At 39.4% G+C, this 15,273-nt stretch overlaps 1 protein-coding gene and 1 long non-coding RNA gene across 2 annotated transcripts in view; one reads left to right on the top strand and one right to left on the bottom strand.

Annotated features, from left to right (window-relative positions):
* si:ch1073-396h14.1 (disintegrin and metalloproteinase domain-containing protein 10) overlaps window positions 1–14,608 on the top strand; it is a 64,557-nt gene extending 49,949 nt beyond the window's left edge. Inside the window, exons 10-16 of the mRNA XM_041791855.1 lie at window positions 6,552–6,715; window positions 9,639–9,810; window positions 9,997–10,141; window positions 10,307–10,490; window positions 12,461–12,560; window positions 12,838–13,058; window positions 13,668–14,608. Coding sequence (XP_041647789.1) covers window positions 6,552–6,715; window positions 9,639–9,810; window positions 9,997–10,141; window positions 10,307–10,490; window positions 12,461–12,560; window positions 12,838–13,058; window positions 13,668–13,772 — 1,091 coding nt within the window. The 3' untranslated portion in view covers window positions 13,773–14,608. The remainder of the gene's footprint in view (window positions 1–6,551; window positions 6,716–9,638; window positions 9,811–9,996; window positions 10,142–10,306; window positions 10,491–12,460; window positions 12,561–12,837; window positions 13,059–13,667) is intronic.
* Window positions 10,004–10,899, bottom strand: LOC121512544. Its single transcript, XR_005992120.1, has 3 exons — window positions 10,762–10,899; window positions 10,263–10,363; window positions 10,004–10,135 (listed from the first exon to the last, which is right to left on the bottom strand). It is a non-coding gene; the product is annotated as an uncharacterized LOC121512544 (long non-coding RNA).
* Window positions 14,609–15,273: the final 665 nt, after the last annotated feature.

Raw genomic sequence — 15,273 nt, 5'->3', positions numbered from 1 at the left:
ATGTTTGGCTCTTGGGTAGAGTAAGGTGGAGTACCACAAGTATACAGTATACAATAATTAAAGGTGCTTAAGTTTTTTATCAGCAAAAAGCAAAGAACACTTATTTCTGATATCAAAAATCAAAATCATCAACTTCAACTTCTTAACAAGTTGTTGAATGCAAAACTTAAACAACATCAATTATTAATTAAGAATCATTAATTAAGAATCCAAAGTCTTTATAGGGAGAGACATAATAATAGAGGACAGGTTTAGTGGCTTTTTCTTTGAATTTTATAAAAATCATGAGTTCTGTTCTGCGAGAATCCAAAATGTACTTATGCTCATGAAGACTGTATAAAAGGCCTCTTGTAAAAAATGAGAGCTCCTGATGCATAAAGAAATTTAAAAGGACCTTTGTGATAGCTCAAACCATGATCAGTACCCAAACTTATCTAATCTGTGAGTAATTTACCTCTCACTTGGTTAGATTAGGACAGGAAATGTGGGTGAAACAGAGAATGTAGGATGACATGCACCTTATAGCATCAACACCAGGTGTTGAACCCTAAACCAGAGCAACAGGGACAGTAGCCTCTGTACATCGGGCCCCTGCTCTACCAGCTGAGCTAAACCACTGTCCCACTATTTCATAATATTGATGGAAAGATTATGTTTTTATTAAAATGCAAAGATTTTTAACTGGTTACTACTAGCAGTATCCCTGGTGAGAATCTTTTGTTTGATCTATTATTCTTTGCAATCACAGTTCAGCCAATCACTGCAGAGAAGGGTTGGAGCAGCTGAGCTTTATTTGAACAAAACAAAACAAAACGAAGACCTCCCACTTTTACTCTATCAACGCAGGACCTATCTAAAATTTGATGATGAAAATCTGAGGATTATAATGCAGAATGCAGTCTGGTCGCTGTGGTCTGCCAGTGTGGCACATCTAAATGTGATCTGTATGTCTTCTATTATATTCCTTGTTTCTTTTGAAAACAGACTGCACTGGTTTAGCTCAGCAGGTAGAGCAGGCACCCACATACAGAGGCAGGAGTCCTCAACACACTGGTTGTAGGATCAATTCCCAATCCCAGTGCATATCTTCCCCTACTTCCTCTCCCAATACTTTCTGTCTCTCTTCAGCTGTCCCATCACATTCAATATGAAAAGCTCACCCAAAAAAATAACCTAAAAAAGGAAGAAAAGAACACAGACAATTGGTGATGGTTGTAACCACTTAGTAGAGCTTGCACTCCTCAACGCACCAGCCAATAGTTTGACTCTTGGCCCAGACCCTTAGATACATCCCCCCAGATTTTCTGTCTTTCTACAGCTATCCATAAGGCAACAAAGGCATGTGTGTGGTTTGGGATGTTGTGATAGTAAAATGATGGTGCTGAAAAAAGAAGTGAACTGTTGTCCTCTTGGATATAAGGGTCTTGGTTTGCTTCCAAATGCACTGGAGTTCAGTTTGCTGTGGGTGGGAACTTGATCTTAACCAAACATTGACCAAACACATGAAGTAAAGTGAACTAAAAAGTAGTGGATCGTGTTAGGCCAGATACTTGAAGAAAACAAGGCTAAAAACAGAATCAAAGTATCTATAAATGACGCCAAATAGATTGGCTGAGTGTGGGAAATGTTATCTGCGTTAGAACCCGAAGCCTTGGGTCCATCTTGTCTGGACTCAGTGTGGACTGATTTATTTGTCATGTACAACTTAATCTCCATTTTTAGTAGAATTGGGTAGTATTTATTTTTTAATACCATTATACCCTCCCCGGATTTTGCTGGGTATACAGTATTACCCCCAGGTGTTTAAAAACCACATTAAACAGGCACTTGTTGGCGTGAAAGTTCAACAAGGAGAGCGTGCGTCTTCACCAACATTTCATTCACTCCTTTATTTAAATGCTTTGGGTTTAAAAGTAACACCATTTAAAAGGCAGGAGAGATGGAAGTGATATGGGTAAAATTTGTTCTTACACTTTAATAAACTGAGTCAGCCATGCTGTGTAGACACACAAGCATATATGCACCCGTGTGTATACACAAATTTTGCACATAATCACTTTATAGCATCTTCACACACACAGGCAGTGGTTCTGCGGATGGAAATGGACACATATTGTAAATGCATTTATTATAAAAAGTACGCTCATAGCGCAGCACCTTCTTCACAATGGTAATTAAGGAAACCTGTGGCTATTTATGTAACTGATGGAAAAGAGTAGTGCTAACTGCACCATGCTATGCTGGATCCCTCACTGTGCTGCTGTGTGTTTCTGTGTCATAGTGCAATGTTAAGCCGGATAACCACTGACTGAAGTTACAGCAGCAGCTAGTGTCAGATCGACACGTTGCTTTGGTGTGCTCAACAAAAAGTAATGTGGAAAGCTGCAACTTTAGTCTTGAATCCCACTGGCTCCAATAAACTTTATATGTGAAAGTGACAGTTTAAGAGCTCTCAAAAGGTTGATTTTGAGAGCTGCTGGATTAGCAGCCAGTCTTAGCAGCCTGAGCTTTACTGTTCCTGCTGAAAGCAAAACTCCTGATGTTAGACTAAAAATAGTCTGAAAGCCAAAACTGAAATAAATCAGTTATTCTGTTCGGCACCAAAGTTTCCAGGTCTCAATGCACTTCTTCGTTGACTTCTTCTTCCAACTATCAATAATGAAAACAAATTTTTACTCATGTAACAGTTTAGGCTGTTTAAGCCTGCATTTAACTGTGAAGTGAAATCCTTTAAGCAGTAATTATGCTGCAACTATTTTGTTTTACCTTTGAGTTTTGACATCTTAATAAAATGGAGAATAATTAACATGGGTTGGCCTTATTGATTCATTATTATTGTTTCTTCTGCTTATTGCTACAAGATATGTGATGCATTCTTAGCAGTCTTGTAGTTTTACCTTGATGAAAAGGTCAGCCTGGTACCACATTAAGTTAATAAGCTTTTGCAAATATGCAATGCAGAGGTCATTGAACTCTGGGACAAAGAGAGTAGTGATTGGAAGATAGTGGATACAGTTACATTACTCACAGTGTTTTTGGCTGACGCCCAGAGTAGAGCTACTGTAGTCTTCTGAGAATTTTGGTCAGTGTTTAAAGAACCACTGCTGTTTGCTTTTGTTAATCAAGGTGCTTTTGGGACACTCTGCCTCCCCCTGGATGTTTATCTGAGGAAAGAATGCCTCTAACTCCCCTTCTATTGTTTGTTTCTCCACACTAATCCATGTAAAAATGTGTGTGCATCAGTGGGAATTTGTTCCACTTTATGTTTAAATAAATGCAGCTTGATACTTTATGTAGCAGCTGTTTCTGCGTGTTTCCTTGATGTGTGAATTGTGTGCGAGTGATCCAGAGGGCTGCTTGTTTCTGCGGGAAGTGTTTGTCCAGGGAGCTAATAATAGGACTCTTTCATTACAGCTCCTTTCTGTGGTGAAGGAGGGGATGAGAATCGCAGCCCCTCTCTGCCTAAGCTGCCAAAAATCACAGAGGAGCCCTCCATAGAGAGCTCTTTCTAGGAAACCAGGCTCCTTGAATAGCCCTTCAGGGGGGCCATTTTAGGTCAAAAGCAGGGAGTGCTGCAGAATGCATCCAGAATTCATGATTAACTCGCAAAAGGACTCTTGTGGGTTGGTTTGTTGATCTGATGAAACCACTCACGTTTTCACTTGAGCTACGATGAGTAAAATTCAGAAAGACAGTTCCTCTAAGCCTAAAAACTCTGCATTTGCAGTTATTTTCTTGTAAAGCTGTCATGGGATTTCAAATATTAGCAGATTTATCAGTCTAAGCTTCTTCACCTGACATACGATAGTAGTCTAACAATCACGTTTTTGATACTACATTACCCACAGTGTTTCAACAACAGAGGAGATAGGGGGCACCTTTGTTTTTATCTTTCGACCTTTAACTGTCCCTCTCCATTCCCCAGACGTCACTCTTACGTCCTCAGTGTAAGAAAAACATGCAGGTGTGAGATCCAGATGCCTGCTGCTGGTTCCCACACTCCTCAGTAACGCTGAGTGAACTCATATTTCCCCGAAACGGTGAATATCTTTACCAGACATGCACCTCACAAGTATACTATAAATGGCTCGGCTGACCACATTGTGTAAGAGATGTTACATAAAATTCACGTGAATGTGTGGCAAGTGCTGGGACCTCCAACCTGAAACCCTCACGCAGGGCACAAATAGAGGGAGCCAATAGTGAGAGAGGATGGACACATGGAAATGACTCCCACAGCAAGTGGTAGAGAGACTGGGTGGAGGCAATAAGAGCACAGAAATAAGAGCAGGTGTTACTAAAAATGGATATGGATGCTCTAGGTGGTAAACTGGCTCATTTTTTAGCTTAGATTGTAGAAAAAGTGTAGAAAAAGAAAAGTGAAGTTATGCCAGTATTAGATTTTGGCAGGCCCAATTGAACAAAAGTGGACGGTTTTGTTAAAAGTCTGTCAGTGCTGTTCAAATTCATGAGTTTTCCCGGTGAGGAACCTTATCATGTGTAATTAGTTTGACCAATCAAGCTGGTTTCCATTAAACGACTCTTCTAGATGGCCAATTGAATGATGACGTCACAGCCCAGTCGTCCCGACATGTGAACAAAGCCAGCTGTTTATAATTGTGGGAATGGCATTCAGGGTTATTATGTAAACTTAAAGGCACTGACTGCTAACCACTGGGGGCCAAATGTAGCCTCTGATGTGAAACTAGAGGAGCTCAGCAGCCCTGCTGATCCCTCTGTCTGTCTGCAGACCCCTGACCCTGGGGCCTCGGAGGTTGCTGATAAAGCTTTTGTAGCAGAGTATTGTTAGTTGAAGGTGCCAGTTATACAACTGTAGAGAAAAATGACCTGATGTATGTTCTTACCAGGTGTTCAGCTATTTTATGTTTTGTCTGTTGAGTCTACTGCATTAACTGAGTTACTGCCACCATCCAGGACCCAAAAATCAATAAAGTTAGGACAGTTCTTAAACCACACTTTATAAAGTGTAAGGATTGATGATGAATAAAGAAAAAGACTTCAGCTGAAGTGGATCTGTGGGTCCGGCCAAGAACTCCTCTGATTTACTTTTTCGCACGGCCAGCTGATATAGGCAGATTTTTACATCCATATTGTCGGCCTACTTTCCATCTGCCATTACGATGATTTACTTTTTAAGCAAATATCTGCTGATACTGATATCATGGAGATATTATTTTGTATCTCTTTTAAAACCCAACATTGGTTTATAATAGCACATAGACATTTTTGAAACATATTTAAAAAAACTGAAACTAGGGCAATTCATATTATAGCAAATTATTTCATTCATTTCGAATTTTGTGCCAACATTTCCAAAAAAAAAGTCAGCACAGCACTAGTCTGTTGTCAGTGAATCATTAAAACTGCAAGGTTTTCTATCAGGTGTGTTTTGAAGCATTTCACAACTTTCATGTGTTTTGTTGCCTCTCTCTCAGCTTCTCTGTAAACATTTTAATGGATTCATGTTTAGATCAGGCATTTAATGCGTAACTTTTATTTATTCCTTGCTATTGTATTTATTCATGATTCTTTCCACCTCCCTTTAAATTGCACAGTCTGTTTTGTTTTTATTATTGTGTGAAGTGAGACTGGCAGAGTAATTTTGTCATTGCTTGGTATAAGTCAGGGGTGGGCAACTGGTGGCCCAGGGGCCACATGCAGCCCTCCTTCTCCCTCAGTGCGGCCCCCAAGTCAGTTTTAAATAACTGTTAGTAATAAACATGAAGAAACATGACAAAATCTGCCATGAAAACATGACAAGAGAGACATTTCTCATACCATCTTTGATTACCAGTATTAGTTCTCTGCAAAAAATAAATACATAACATTGGCTCATTGGCTGTAATTGTTTCTGTAAAAAAAACATCATAAGCATTACTTAATGTGATGCAAACAAAAAATAAATATGCGAGTAAAAAGTAATTATTGTGCTCATGCATTAAAGAAACAGCCTAAAATTGATTTACCTCCTCATTAATGTCATTGAATTTTAAATTTCTATTTTCACCTCAGTTAAAAAAACATACATTTTGGTATATTAAATGATCACTGAACTACCAGTAATCAAAATGGCTAAATTGAGAATATAGAACAATTTTTAACCAACTGGCCTCTGGGTAGCCAAAGTTGCCTATCTCTGGTGTAAGCCGTCTTTACTGTTCACATGACAATAAACTTCATTTTTATCTTAATATTCAAGAAATAGTTAAGTTTTGTATTTTAAAAGTTTTATGCGTTGTCTTTGTGTCATTTAATCCACCACGTAGTTTAAATGTTTTTTAAATTTTTTTTTTATATGATTTACACTTTCCATATCGTTCCAACTTTTAAGGAAATGAGTTTGAATATCAAAACTTATATTTGGACCATTTCCTTGCACTGAGGAACTTATGGGGTTTAATATACAAAAAAACAAAAAGTAGGAGACTTTGACTTAACTTGTTACTTCTTTTTAAGTATTTACTCAAACTGTGATTTGCACCACAAAACTCTTAAACCTTGTGTGTTTTTTTGTCCCATTTGTGCTTCAGGTAACTGGGGAGGAATATGTTCGAAGCTGACTACCCTCCGTAACGGCAAGACCTCCACCCTGAACACAGGCCTGGTAACGATTCAGAACTACGGACACTACCCTCCTCCGCGACACGTTCAGCTGACCCTTGCACACGAGCTCGGCCACAGCCTCGGATCTCCGGTCAGTCCCATTCGAGTTCAGTAGAAACATAAAGAATTCGTCTGACACTAAACAAAAACATGGCTCTATTAAAACTAATACTTTTGTATAACACATTATATGAAAGCAGACAAAAAGAAAGACAACTCCAACAAAACTCTTAAGACATCATTATAGTTTTTATTTATAATAGGATTTTTTTTTTTTGCAATGCAAGCCATATTGAGTTTGTTTAGGAGTAAAAGCCTAAAACAGTGTGAATGAGCGTAATCTTAATCCAGCATGACAAATCCCAAACAAATTGAAGAAGTCTTTCACATACTCTCAAAAAGCATGGGTGTAATGTTTGCAGTTCACTGGAACAAGTTTTCTGTGAATGATTCACACATGTGGACATCACAGTCTTTATTGACTGGCTCATTTTAAAGAGACCCATGGCTCAGCCTCAGTGGATTCTCTAAAACAAGAGAACAAGAGGATCTCTGGTTTTACTCTCTTTTCATCAGACAGTTACTATCTTTTTTCATAACACAAGCATCTGTTAAACAGTCGTACAAGCATTTTGGCTTCTAACCACACCTTAAATAATAAATCAAAAGTAGTTGTGGTTTTTTATGAGATTTTAACTACCCATGCATTGTTAAAGTACCACTGAAACATTATTACCATATAAATGTCTCTGATTTAAATTTCAGGTTGCTTCTTAAAATTGATAAGATAGAACAGGTGCTTAAAAAGTTGACTAATTTGCAAAATAATAATAAAAATGAATTAGAAATAATGGACAATATCCTCAAAAATTTAAATGCAACAATATTATTGTGTCAGAACTATCTGCTGTCTTATTTTTATGGGCCCAACAACTAAACCGTTGACTGAAACACCTTGGTTGTTTCTGAAGTAATTAAAAAAACTCATCTCAAACCTGTTTAAATAATGATTCATATAACATGCAGTATTCACAATCCAAAGCTATATGTATAATCAAGTTTAATTTTAAATGCATTTTACTTAAGTATTTTATTCAAACAGTACAGAGCTTGTGTTTACACACAAAAAGACATGCACCCCTCTCCATATGTGAACAAGTCCACCGACCTTTCTCCCAGTTGCCAAAATGCCAGCGGCCTCTTTTCACCCTGCCTGCTGTTATTCACACTTTCACAGACCACAGAGTCCTCTGAGGCTGTCCTGAGCAGATTAGTTCTGCTATGTCAGACCCTGCTTGCTCTCTATGATTTAAATTACTCTAAGATCTACAGCTCTGCCCAGTGTCTTGTATCTAGTCATGGATCATTGTCTCCACAGTGCAGAGAACATTAAAAGATCTGAGCTCAGACTCTGAGATTTCAGACAGTGGAAAAAGAGGGGTGGGATGTGATGCAGAGGGAGATCTGGGTAAAAGGCCTCCACTGTACAACCTTGATCAATTAAAGCAGTAAATTCTCACCTGAACAGGATGGTGTTGGCTTTTTATTATGAAATGTTTTTAAAGTAGTTGCCAATCATGTTTGACAGCTACTTTATTCCTCTTAATTTGGTGCTTCTATCTTTTAGATAGGAGAGTTGATAGAGTCAGAGGCAGGAGAGAGAGTGGGGAGTGACATGCATGACTTGTAAAAGCTGCATTTGAACCGCAGCCTCTGCATGGACTCTGCACACAAGACCACAAGGCTTCTGGTACTGTTTGGGAACTAGTTATTTAGTCTGACTTCTTGCTTCAGCATTATTTTAAATATGCAAATTACTTAACAGAGATAAAAAATAAAATCAACACAGAACAAAGAATGCATTCAAGTATTGACAGGCTATCAATGTCAGATTGATCTGAACTTGAATGAACTGACTCCTGGGACAGAAACTTCAAAGTTCATGGTTCATCTTGAACCTGCCTATAGGTTTTGTCTGCAGTTTCAGGATCTGTGAAACTACTGCAGGTGTCTGAGACGTAAACAGGAAGGACAGGAAATTCTGCAAACTGACATCACTTGCGCTTTCTTTGCTTTTGTTTCTGCTCGACCACAGCTGTGAAGTTTACAGTGTGTCACACAGTGGTACAGGATGCTTTAGCCTTATGTCTGATCCAAGTTTGGTCCAAAGGACAGCTGAATAGAAAATGCAAGAATGTAAGGTTGTTGGGTTCAGCTTTACTTTTAACTTACAAATTATAGTGTGATTCAAAATTTTCTGTGACCCCCAAAAAGCCCAACAAGGAAAATGACTGTAATAGAATTTGCTACGGCTTGCTGTGCTGCAAACCTCAGAGCTGCACATCCTGACAGATTTAGTGCAGGCAATAAATTATCACTCATTACATCGATCAAACTAATGAAGAGCAGATGTAGAAAAATCCACATCAAATATTTTCCTGCCTCATGAGCCAGTAATCATTTCCGTCTACTCTTTAATTTCTTCATTTACCGGTGAGTTTGACATCAATAAAACACAAGTTGTAGATAAAGTTTCCCAAATAAAATACTCTTTAAAGCAAGAGGAGCTCTGTGTCTGTCTCTCTGGGTCCCACATGTGGAACACTACATTCCTCTGCAGCTTCAGGGACATCAGATTCCAGGGAGATCTTATGACTGCACAAAGAATAAACCAATTTTGAAAAAACAACGAAGATAAAATAGGCTTTTTGTAAAATCACAGATGTTACCAGCATTATCTACCACTGTCCATGAACATCATTGCAAACATTTCTACCATCTGCAGTGACCTTAAAGAAGCCACTAAGGGCAACAGTAGATGGATTAAATCCCAACATCTGTGATTAGGATGGAAATAAATAGCAGCAGCTTTTTAGATTACAAAGTTCCTCCCATAGTTTTTGTCTGCAGCTGTTTTTTTTTAAGGAAATGTGTAAACAATTGCTTGTTCGTGGTGCTCAGTATGAAGATGTCCTTCTTTAGAAATGAATTTTTAAACGTTGAATTTTTTTCAGCATGATGAGGGTTCAAACTGTGGAAACCTCGGCTCGTCTGGCGGTAAAGGCAGGTTCCTGATGTTCCCTCATGCCACAGACGAGGTGCGTGAAAACAACGACAAGTTCTCGCCTTGCAGCATTGAACACATCAGCAAAATACTGAAGCTGAAGAAGGACGACTGCTTTGTGGGTGAGAAAGAAACAAAGATCAAACAATGTCAGCTTGCACGTGTCCTGCTGAGCCGTGCAGAGTTAGAGCTGAATGTTTACACCGTTCATTAGTCACTGTAAATGATTACAAATTGTCTTGACTTTTTTGGTACATGTGTTTATTTTCTTGTGCTCATTTATTTATATGTGTGATATTTTTGGCCAGTCAGTGATCAACCAATCTGTGGAAACCAGATTGTGGAGCAAGGCGAGGAATGTGATGTTGGCCACTACAACACAGATCCCTGCTGCTTCAGTGCGAAACAGCCTGTAGGAGTCCAGTGTCGACTCAGGCCCGGAAAACCCTGCAGGTATGACACCTTTAGTCTGTGCTTGATAGTTGCAAAAAAATATTAAAGTTTGAACAAGAGAGAAATTTTCAGGAGGTAAGAGGTCATACATGGACTTCTAAAATTGACATTATAGTGTCACCTTGATTCATTTGTGCATGATGGTTTCTCTCTCCTGTCCATCAGTCCCAGTCAGGGCCTGTGCTGTCGTAAGGACTGTGAGTTCAAGCCAGTGGGTCAGACCTGTGATGAGGAAACAGACTGTCAGCAGGAGAGTGTTTGCACAGGCCTGTCCCCATTCTGCCCTTTGCCAAGCAACAAGGAAAACCTGACAGTCTGCAGTCAGGGCACACGGGTCTGCCTGAATGGGGTGAGGCAGCCACAGCCACCACACCACAGCATGACTTCATTACCCCAAAAAGTAGATGTACACAGCAATGCAGTGCTTTGGCTCTGCCAAAGAAGAAAAGCTACAATATGCAGAAGTTTTGCTCTGAAATTCCTGCAGTTGAGTACTTCACCTTAAACCCCTAACCCCTGTAATGTTGTGCCCCCCCTAAACAAGCACAATTTACAAGAAGCCTCAAAATCAGCACATAGGAGAATACACTGACAACATTAAAACTTACAACTTCACTCACCATGTGGCTTTTTTAGAGTCAGATATGGCCCTCTGCCATTGTTTCAAAAGATTGGCATGAGAACAGTCTTATCAATTATACACCATGCCCACATTGTGCACCAGCGTTTGCGCCATCGTACCACACCTCATCCATCCATGCCAGGGTCCAGGAAGTGTACAATGCTTGCGCTCAGTACAGAGCACTCAGACTAGTCAAACAAAGTGGATAGGGGGTCAAAAGTCTGGATGGCCCAGTGTAAATGTGCCCTAAAATATATCAAATCCACAAGCAGAGGGCACAAAGCAAGGGGTTAACAGTACTGCAGAGCATCTCTGTGCACTGGTGTTTTTGTGCTTTTTTCAGTGAGCCATTAAGCTGTCATTCTGGACCAAAATTAGTCACTTTCACACGGGTTATCCTAATGTTAAAACAACAAATTAGCGAATACTGTCAGTGACAGTCATGCGAAATATTACCATCTACTCAGAGTTGATGGCAACTGTGCAGCAGTATTTAAAGGCAAGTTTTGAATGATCGACTGATGCACAAGTCACAGCGCTATTAGCTGGCACAATCTTGTTCTTTGTGAATTTCTCCCTGCATTTTTTTAAAGTTACTTTTGATGATCGCCCTCTTCAAATGCTTGAAAACTAAGGTTCTTCAGTATTACTTTTTATAAAGTGATTATAGCATAAATAAGATATGAGACAGTATCTCCTTGATTCATTCTATTTAAAAAATAGATTTACAGGAAAGATTAGAAAGAAAGATTGACCTTTCTATTAGTATTTGTTTAGGAGACAATGTTATTCAGTGTCACCGTGATGTCAAGATTTTCCTTGAAACCTCTGGATCGATCTCGTATTGCTGATATTGCTCATGAGCGACTTTATTTTTAAACAAAGGCACCATTACAACACTTCCCTGCTATGAGAGGATTGGAACCAGCCCACAGTACCATGAGACGACAGTGCATGGCTCCATAAAAGTAATTTTGGCCAAATTTCCTCCATCAGTAAATGTCTCCTGATGATACTGTTGCCCGAGCAAAAAATATATTCCAGCTGTGAGTGTTGCTTCATCGTAGTTGCAGGATTTATTTCTCCCTGGAAATCAGAAGTGTACAAACCTCTGACAGCTGATCCAGGAACATGTAATGTATGAGGAGACATGGGAACTTGAAACCAAGAGTTCAAATGATCAAGGAGAGGTTTGCTTTAAGAGTTTGAATTGATCGTAAAATATCTTAACTGGCTGAGAAATCACATTGTTTCTTTCCATGAATACTCAAATTCTTCTCTGAAAACAGGAACTCCTCTTTACAAATAAACAAAACCAGAACCAAATGGTTTTTGGGGTTAGATTGCTGACAGATTTCTTTACTTCAGTTCAAACTTTTATGAATATATCATTTGTAAGACCACACATGTGAAATACATTCCTCACAGATCAGCCAAGGTTGCCTCTGGATTAAAGCTTCAAAATTTGTTCTGTAGTTTTAGATGAGTAATAAGACATGAACGCAATTTGTCTAATTTTAGCCTCCCAAAACCAGAGATCTCTTTTAACTTTGCTGAATTTATTTTGCAATAAGTCCTTGAAATGAGAAATAATACTAATGTGGTATGAGGACACATGAGGATGAGCAGACTAATCATTACTACTACATCATCACTAAACAGTCTTCTCTAAAAACTCCTTTGTGGTTTTCCTGCAGGTCTGTGCTGAGTCGGTCTGTGTAAAGCACAACCTGCAGCAATGCGACTGTCCAGGAGACTCCATGAAGGAGAAATGCCACATGTGCTGCCAGCAGCCCGGTAACCATCGTTCATGTGTCTTTCTCTACAGAGGAATGTGTTTACACTTTATATATTGTCATGTCAGCCTGTGTCAATTTGTGCAGGGGTTACCATCGTACAGTAATGTTTTCCATTAGACATCCTGAAAACTGTCACATTAGGCATAATGGTTGGCAGAAATTAAGATAACATTAGCTCAGAGGTGGAAAAAACATGCATACAAAGGGACTCTAAGTAGCCATATGGTTGACTTTACAGTGAATTAGAGAGTGATTTTTCTTTGTATAAATTGCAGAGAAGCCTGAGACGTGTGCCAGCACCACCTCCTCCGTGCTGTCCCGTCACTTCCAGAAAAAGACGCTGCCCCTGGTTGGTGGGGCTCCGTGCTCAGGGAACAAGGGATACTGTGACAAATTCCAAGTGTGTCGTCTGCTAGATGCAGACGGTCCTATTGCAAGACTAAAAAACTCCTTCCTCAACTTGGACGACTATGATGACTTGGCAGAGTGGATGAAGGTGAAGGTTTAATATCATAAGTTTAAAAAGACACACATACAATGGGAAATGGTCCATTGTACACATCTGATCACTTTTTAAATCAGTTTTCTACACTTCAATGAGTTTTTTCAGCGTCTTTAATGACTTGAATTATCACAATTCCTTGCTTTCCAACAAAGCCTGGTGCTACTTTTTTTCATCTTCCGCTAAGCTCAGTGTTCGGTTACCTCCTGTCTTCATGTTCAGCTGTCTTTAATGTTCCATCCCCTCACTTTCTTTGAGCATTATTTTCTTCTGACAGCGCAGAGAATCAGGAATGGTTTAAAGAGCCCCTTATGGACCTTCGATCAGGTTCTGCAGAGACAGAAACGTTCCCCAAACCTCAGGAATCATTCTGTTGTTTCATCGTACCCACTGGAAATGTTTACATTGCTAACTCATTTTCATGTTTGTAGAGGTGAAGAACAATAACCTACTCTGTATGGGATAATAACTGGTGTTTTATGACATCTCTATTGTTTATGTCTTGACTACACATCTCAAACCTCACCCAGCAAATATAAGGTAAAGACGATGTGCTAAATCTAGAACAGGTTCTGATTGTGTCATTTCTTTAAATTTCTGCAGGCTCACTGGTGGGCCATCCTGCTGGCTATCCTGACTGTGTCTGCAATCATGGGCTGCACTGTCTGCCTCTGTGGGCGCACTCTCGACACAGATGACCTGGACTGACCTCTGAGTCTTAACTCTGTCACCTCCTGTAATATGAGTGTGGTCCTGATGACGCACACACTCTTTTAAATTGACTGGGTAACATTGAAGAAGAACTTGTTCAACTTTGCCCCACATGTGCACAAGCATGTCATCTGCATACAGCTTTATTAAAACACTCACACCTGTTGTGCAACGCCTCTCAGTCTGATTGATTGCTAAGATGTTTGTAAGGAATTATACATCTGTCATTTCATTCCTCTGTGTGACTTGTCATCATGCAGGCAGGGTCTACTGTGATGCAAGTGCCACTGTTGCTGCCAGCTGTGGGTCAGTTGACCCCCTTTGGAGGCCGCTTAACCTCATACACCTACAGCAGTCAAAACCCCCCCTGCTCTAGGAAAGACCAATGGGACTCTCCCCTTTTTTGCCCTTCAGTGTCCTAGGTGATATTTCTGAACCTGAGTGCTAATTTGATTTTAGCTTTGATGTCCATCCAGCTTTCCCCACACCAAGACTGTATCAGCGATAACACTGCCACAGGAGATTGAAAGGACAAGTTGATACCTTTGATTCTCTAGAAAGGACTTTGGGCCTGAATAATTGTTGTTCACAATGCTGTGTGGGAAAATATGCTATTTTTATTCAATAAAGGGAAAATGTACATTTCTGAGAGCACTCATTTTTTGGTTAATAGTCTGCACTGAATTCAAGTTAGTAAAGCCCTATAAGTTCTTGTACTTATTCAACTTAATACTATTGAAACATTTGATTCTGTAATGTCCATTACATCATTGTTTGTCATTGTCTATTTCATTAGTTTTTAACTGGTGGGTTGGGATCTAAAAGTGGGTCACAGGGCCTTTTCAGTGGGTCGCAAATGTGCCCCTGAAAACAAAAATTGCACCAGAAAGTCAATTAAAGTCTTCCAAAACATGCTTGTTTTGTCCTTTCTCTTTCTTTTGTTAAAAAAATGGTACTTTATAAGGTCCAAAATGTACTAATTTTAAATTAAATGAATCTGATATATCAAAATATATGTTAGAAATTTTGGTTGCAGTTTCTCAGTCAGGTTCTTTGCAGATGATGTCGTACTCCCCTTGGCGGGCAAGAAGTGATTTCTGCATAGAGAAATGTTTTGATCTGTTTACGACTGCCAAACGTTCAAAGTATGAAAATATAAACATAGCTACTTTTGTGTCCTGAAAGTAGTGAAATATTCAGGAAACAAAAAGTTTTAAAAAAACTCACTGAAAAACGACAGCAGGCAGGAATCTAAAAAGCCTCCGTCTAAAGCCTGGATGAGCGCACCACTCATGTATGGTCCGTTTCCATATAGCTGTCCAGTTTGGTTCAGTACAGTTTTGTTAAGGTTTAGTTCATTAAACTCTGATCTTGCCCGTTTTTCTTCAGCTGATGTCCATCCAGTCTCACTTATTGTGATGGGAAATCCCTCTCTTTGAGGAGATCCAGATCATTTGGCTCAGTTCAGTAGAGCTGGTCTTTGGCTTCCAAATGGCTT

Source organism: Cheilinus undulatus, linkage group 7, assembly GCF_018320785.1.
Source record: "Cheilinus undulatus linkage group 7, ASM1832078v1, whole genome shotgun sequence".
Lineage (NCBI taxonomy): Eukaryota > Metazoa > Chordata > Actinopteri > Labriformes > Labridae > Cheilinus > Cheilinus undulatus.
Note: the sequence above shows the minus strand (reverse complement) of the source record. Positions and strands in the feature narration are given on the sequence as shown.